The 6,548-nt window shown below is 35.8% G+C and overlaps 2 protein-coding genes across 3 annotated transcripts; one reads left to right on the forward strand and one right to left on the reverse strand.

Annotated features, from left to right (window-relative positions):
• The first annotated feature begins 228 nt into the window (after window positions 1-228).
• Window positions 229-2,066, forward strand: LOC144572079 (uncharacterized). The gene is made up of 2 exons (XM_078321479.1): window positions 229-828; window positions 1,542-2,066. Exons 1-2 carry the CDS (start codon window positions 624-626, stop codon window positions 1,946-1,948), a joined length of 612 nt encoding a protein of 203 aa, XP_078177605.1. The 5' UTR covers window positions 229-623; the 3' UTR covers window positions 1,949-2,066.
• An 876-nt stretch (window positions 2,067-2,942) lies between these two features.
• LOC144572673 (uncharacterized) lies at window positions 2,943-5,405 on the reverse strand. 2 transcript variants are annotated; one of them, XM_078322335.1, is made up of 7 exons: window positions 5,027-5,405; window positions 4,917-4,996; window positions 4,741-4,798; window positions 4,161-4,354; window positions 3,838-3,895; window positions 3,679-3,735; window positions 2,943-3,410 (listed from the first exon to the last, which is right to left on the reverse strand). In XM_078322335.1, exons 1-6 carry the CDS (start codon window positions 5,082-5,084, stop codon window positions 3,719-3,721), a joined length of 465 nt encoding a protein of 154 aa, XP_078178461.1. In that variant the 5' UTR covers window positions 5,085-5,405; the 3' UTR covers window positions 2,943-3,410; window positions 3,679-3,718. The 2 variants fall into 2 exon arrangements, with proteins under 2 accessions (XP_078178461.1, XP_078178460.1); XM_078322334.1 differs by having other exon boundaries at window positions 4,917-5,405.
• Window positions 5,406-6,548: the final 1,143 nt, after the last annotated feature.

A 6,548-nucleotide genomic window follows, 5' to 3' on the forward strand; every position in this document is an offset into this window, starting at 1 on the left:
ATTTTAGCTAAAAAGAACATCCTTTGAAAAAACAAGTTACTTCTAATCAATTATACGCGCACAATCTTTTAATAAGTAGGTAAAATTCCTGCAGTTTAATTAACTTTCAAGGAAAAATAAGAATCTTCTAATGGTACAGAAAATTGCAAATTTTAAGATCAAATAAATATATAATTAAGATTTTATTTATTTGTTTGAAAGAGGAATGAAGAAATAAAGACAGTGAAGCCCGGAAATAGGTCCAAATAAAACAACTCCCTTCAATTATTACTTGTTCTCTTCCAAACTAACAAGACAAGGCACCTAATCATCAAAATTCTTAAATTAATTCAATTTGCTATATACAATTGTTTAACAATGAAATATAATTAAATATGTTGACGTGCCAATTTTCTCACGGACGTACAGTGTACATAAAGTATTCCCAAACGAATTTCCTTTGGCAGTTTAGACCTTACCAGTAAACGCACCAACAACCCACAAGACAGGCCCACTTGTCAGAATAGCACTAACAATTTTTTCTCTTCAACTCCTTCCTTTTTCTCCTCCACCAGCCATCTCCATCCCAATTTATCTTCCTTGTGTGATGAGTGAACACACACACACACACAAAAGAAATAACTATGCCAATGTCATCTGGTGAGATTCACGAGTGCAGTATCCACCATCGGCGAAGGAGATCCACCAGCGCAAACAACAACGGCCAGTCTACCGGTGGCAGAGCAGGTGGGGATGGCGATGACAGGTGGACTAGCATCCACCTCAATGCACTAGACGCCATTGTTAGCCACAACTCCATCTTAACCGGTGCTGTCTTCACTGGCCTCAGTAAGTGTTCTGAATGATAATGTACGAGTCAGCAAGTTACCGACCGTTTTGGTGTACACAGTTTTACCTGAATCTGGTGGACAATCTGTTGGGTCAATTAATTACTATGTCTAATGAACAATGTTGACACGTTGCATTAGTTACTGACTTGACTTGCTGTGCTACATTAACCTAGAGTAGATAACAATTGTTTATCATAGTTTAGATCTCTTGATTATGTAATATTTTTTTGTTGAATGTATATTGATGAATGTATTTTCACACTTTTTGTTGGTTATTTTGAGTAGAGGTTGAGGAGTGTAGGCTACTGGTACAATAGATCGGTATGAGTGCATAATTAGTTGAGGGTTTAGCTAATAGTTCAAGAGAAACTGGTACTATTTTTTTTTAATCTCTTTCATACTGTAAGACTGTATGGTTTCTATTATCAATAGAATCGGTGGCTTCATCCATTTTTTTTATAAAAAAAAAAACAGAAAAGAAAAAACTGTGCTGCGACAACACATGTTTGTGCCTATAATTAGTGATCATGATTTATCCTGAACATAATCAGCATATTTTAATAAGTAAACCTATAAACAAAAACTTAGTACAACTGACCAAAATTTATGAAGGTTGCAGTTTATCTGTCACGCATGTGCTACTGCCTCCATGCTCAAAAAATATTTCTAATTTATTTTGTATCTATTGATTTTATTTGAGTAATTATACAGGTACTGGTCCCTCATCTGGCGGTAGCAACTTTTGCGCGGCAAGTAACCAGGTTCAGAAGGACGTGATCTCCTTCAGCACCTATGCATTGTCGGTGTTTCTTTTCTCGAGCTTGGTCGCACTCGCTCTCAAGCAGGCTGTACGCATGGGAAAACCATACGGCACACATGCGGTGCGGATCGACAGGGTTTTGTTGCGTGCCGGCCTCATGGCAACAGCGCTCAGCTCCATAATTGGGGTTGGATTTCTCATGCTTGTGCTCGTTAACTTAGTCCAAGTCAAACTTGGAAGGCTCGGCTGTGGCGCCGCTGCCACGGCAACTGCCGGTGCAGTTATCCCGCTAGTGACACTTGTCCCTGCTGCCATGTTGATCTATTCTGTTGTTATATTGCATGCTTTCTCTCATTAGTTTTGTGAATTTATTGTGGGTCCTGTGATTGTTACGGATTTATCTTATTATGCAGTGCATAATTAAAAATTGTGTTACATGTAATTGATTTCCAATCTATTATAGAAGGTTCCATTTATTTTTGCGGCAATAAGGCCCACAAACTGCAGATAAATAGATAAGGCCACAAAAGCTGCACTGGCTCCACTTATTTTATTTCTTCGTTTCTTTTCGGCTGAAGTACTATTCCTTGAAAACATATATTTGATTTTGATAGTTTTATTTTTGCTTGTATTCTGGCATTTACTTCAGAAACCAAAAAGATATATATAAGAAAGGAAGAAGCTAACTGTTTAAAAATAAATTTATAGAGCTCAAAATTTCTGGTTCGTTGCATTTTTTATAATCTATATATATTTGATTTTGATAAGTATTTGGATTATATATCTCCATTTGTGCTAATAATTTGACAAACATTTAAATCTTTTCATAATATTCGAAATCTACAGATTTAAATTGAAAATTCTAGTTTTATAATCTGTCATGTGCTTCCGAACTCCCTTATTTATTATCAATATTGTTGAAATAAACAAAAAAATAGAGCCCTTTTGGCCTCCAGGAACAATGACATCATCTCAATTTTTACCCCACTAAAAATGCATTTAACAAAGCATCAGGGATCCAAAAATTTATAGAAAAACAAGAATGATATATATAAAGATGCACTAATATATAAGAAAAGAATTTTATCAGAGGTACATCACAAATAGACTGCCATACATAGATATAAGGGTAAGATAAGTATTTGAACAATTGAACTATCTTCATTTGTTTTAGTAATTTGACAAACATTTGTTTTAAATTGAAAATTCTAGTTTTATAATCTGTCATGTACTTCCAAACAGTAGGACATCACAATTCTGAATAATACATTTTTTACTATCTGCAATTTTTACTACTCCACTAACAATGCATCATGATCTAAAAATCCATATAATTTATAGAAAACAAGAAAAATATAAAGATGCACAAATGAATAAGAGGAGAATTTGATCACAGTACATCACAACTTGACTGTTTGTTATAGAACTTACAGTCACACTAACCGACTAACACACAGTCTTACATAGATTTTAAACTCTACTACAATCACACATTGTCACACACATAGATAAAAAGGTAAGATAACATGACTAATGTTTTAGACAGCCTGCCTCCACCAAAACACAAGACAATGCCAATTTCTAAAATTAGTCAATAATTGCTGCTTAAACTGTCCTGGTCTAAACAGCATTTCACAATCAAACTATAAAAATAACATAACACTAAAGGTGGAATATGTCAAAAAGACATTCCACCTGCTGGCAAACAATCATTTGTTCACCTTGTTACCAAATAGATATATAATATCTTATATATATAGATATATATATATATATATATATATATATATATAGCAGCTATTCACAGCTCCTAAAGTCACCTGCACCAATTAATAAGAGACAGAACAGCAATCAATAAAAGATAAACAGTTTGGAAACTACTTATCAAGTGAAAGCTACTAAACCATGATACATGTCTGGTGATAATTTCATGATACATGTCTGGTGATAATTTGATATATATTCAATAGTTTGTGTCCATAAAAAAGAAAAAAGAAAAAGAGCAGGTATTTTTTGTTAGTGTCACGTTTTCAATTAAGTAGTTGTTTTTAATGAAAAACCAAAGAATCAGACGCAACATTTAGTTACCTTTTCCTTACTACAGCAATAGCAAGTCATTCAAACTCCTTCAGTAATAGAGACCACCTGTGAGAAAAATAATAAAAATAAATCAATATACTTGCCATGCTATCTAAAAACAAGAATTTTAGATAATCATCAATTGATTAGATATATATACACACACACCTCTCCACCAGTCACCCCTGTGTGCAGCGTCCGGGTTAATTTCACCACTGAATAGTTCCTGATGAAACCAAAAAAAGGAAAATAAATAATTTGTCAGAAATTAAATGACAAATATTCATAAAATGTGTTAAGATTAACATATAATCCTACATTATCTCCCGACAAAATAATTTCAGGCTACAAATTCAAGTTAAACACGCCATGTTCTCATAAATTACATCTCAATTATTGCATTCAATGTATATAGTTATAGTTTATTTGTTTTAGCTGAACTTAGAAACTTGCATGTGGGTGCATCTATAATTAAAGTAAACAGAGCTAACATCAATTGTAGGTTCCCGGGGGGGATCCGTTGGGGCCGGGCTGGTGTGGTAGTGCCGCCCCCCATAGTGAACCGACGAGGTCACGAAGGTTGTGTCAGTCATTGATTCGTCGGTGGCGGAGGAAGTTCTTGAGCCTTCCTCTTGCACCTCCCTGTTGGTGCTCAGTTTTTTGGTCACATCATATTGCTTTGGTGCTGCAAAATTTAAGGAAATTTAGTCAAATTTTAATGACAAGTGCACAGATATAGTGCAGAATCAACTAATCCTGAATTAAATCATATCCTAATCATCATTTTATAAATTTAAAAGCAAAACAATTTGGTACAAAAAGGTGAAAAGATGCTTTGGCCCCCACTCTTTCCTAATGTACATTTGACACCTGATCATATGATTGAATTGTGTGATAATAACAGGACTTTTTTGTCAATAAGACAACAACACTACTTAATGCGACATTTAAAAACAGGTGCACCCGTGCAAGCAAGGTGGTGATGATTGATGAATAGCTTATCTTCTCACAAAAATTCAAATAAAATTAAAAGAGAAAAGAAAACGGGGGGAGTAGTTAAAAAACAAAAACCAGGAGGTCTGTAACGAGAAGGGACAGAGCGACGCCCCGGTACCCTCTGCCCAGTGACCTACAATACAGAGATAACATATTGTAAGAGCATTCAAAATGATCAAATTCAAATTCAAAACTGTGAATTATTCTCAGATAAAAAAACCCAAAATAGAGAAGAGAGAGAAGAATTGAACCCTAGCATCTGGCTGAAAGACGGAGCTGACAGAGGTAGAATTAGCATCGACAGCCTCGCCTCTGTTGCCGGAGATTATGTCGGCAATCATCATCCGGTCTCTCGCCTCTCCTGCTCCTCCTCTGCTGGTGCCTGGCTGCTGCTTCTTCATCTCGCCTTTGCCTTCCATCGTTTTCTCTGTCTCTATAAACCCAAAACCCAAGAAAGAACTCTCAACTGCCAACTAACCTACTAACTCCCCGCCTCCTCTGAGATCTCTTTATTATATGGCAACCCTCACAAAACCCAAGAATGTACGAAGGGATGATGGATTGATGAAAGGGAAAGCTCGAGGGGGCAGAGTATATATAGAGGCGAGCACGTGAAAGAGGTGAGGAGAGGCCACCCTTCCAATCCCCTCTCTCTCTCTCTCTAATCTCTCTCTCTTTCTCTCTCTCTGTGTAATTGGGATTTGGCGTGTTGGGATCATTCTTTCTTCTATGTGTATCCATTTAAAGACACGAATAGTCTAAAAAAAAGAAAGAAAAATAAATCAAAAAACGGAAATTAAATCCGTTTATATAATTACCACTCACGACTTTCCACACAATCCCCCTAGTATATCTTTTCTCTCTCTCTCTCTCTCCTACACTCCCTCTTTCTTTCTCTGCCTGCCACGGCATTGATTTGCTACAAGTGTATACGTTGAACAGTTTGTACGAGAGCTTTGCCTCGTTCATTATCTCTTTCCTTGTGGGAACAAACAAATACCATTCCTCTCTTTTTCCTTACCTCAGCATTAAATGGCACCTTTCTTTCCTAGATGTTTGACTGGATTTGTCTCCGAGATAACGAGAAAAAGACAAGTGCCTAGTGGGTTCAGTGAGTCAGCATTTCGGATCCTCTGTTGCGTTGCACCTCATTGCATGGATTACATCAACGGCTGTAAATAAATAGTTTGAGCTTATCAACGGCTGTGATGTGTACAGCACTAAATGGTCATTGTAGAGGATTTGTTGTGGGGATAGATGTGGGGACAGGGGACTAGGAAGGTGACACGTGGGTAAGGATTGGCAAAACGGTTGCTGTCACAGTGAGTAGTACAGTTAGTGTGCAATTGAATGGCTTGGTGAGAGGATAGGCTGAGAAAAGGACCCAACAGCCCAAAACCTCATGAAATGTCGGTTACTATTACTATCTTCTGTTTACTAAAAACCAGTCTGACTGGGCCTTTATTATATTCCACTTCTCATAAATCTAATTTGGGTGCTTTCAATTATGTAGTGAATCACTAAAATGTCTAATTTCTTTCTATAAATCATAATATATATATAAAATTTTGTAATTGTTTGGCACTTATTTTCCATGAGTTAAAAAAGTTTATGATTTGTGATTAAAAAAATTCATAGAAATATTAATTGTACGTACTCCAAACGATACGACATTAGAGTAATTTAGTCACTCAGCGTGAATAATACTCTAATTTGACAATAATATGATGGTTACGTGTGAAAATTATCCCGCAACAATAATAGTATAACGTAATAGCTCCAATTAATATTAAGATGCGTAAAGTAACAATTACTTGTTCATTACTATATCTTAGACGGTTTTGACCGATTACGTGCAAGTATAATTGACAACAATAATTATA

Source organism: Carex rostrata, chromosome 20 (genome assembly GCF_964058835.1).
Source record: "Carex rostrata chromosome 20, lpCarRost1.2, whole genome shotgun sequence".
Lineage (NCBI taxonomy): Eukaryota > Viridiplantae > Streptophyta > Magnoliopsida > Poales > Cyperaceae > Carex > Carex rostrata.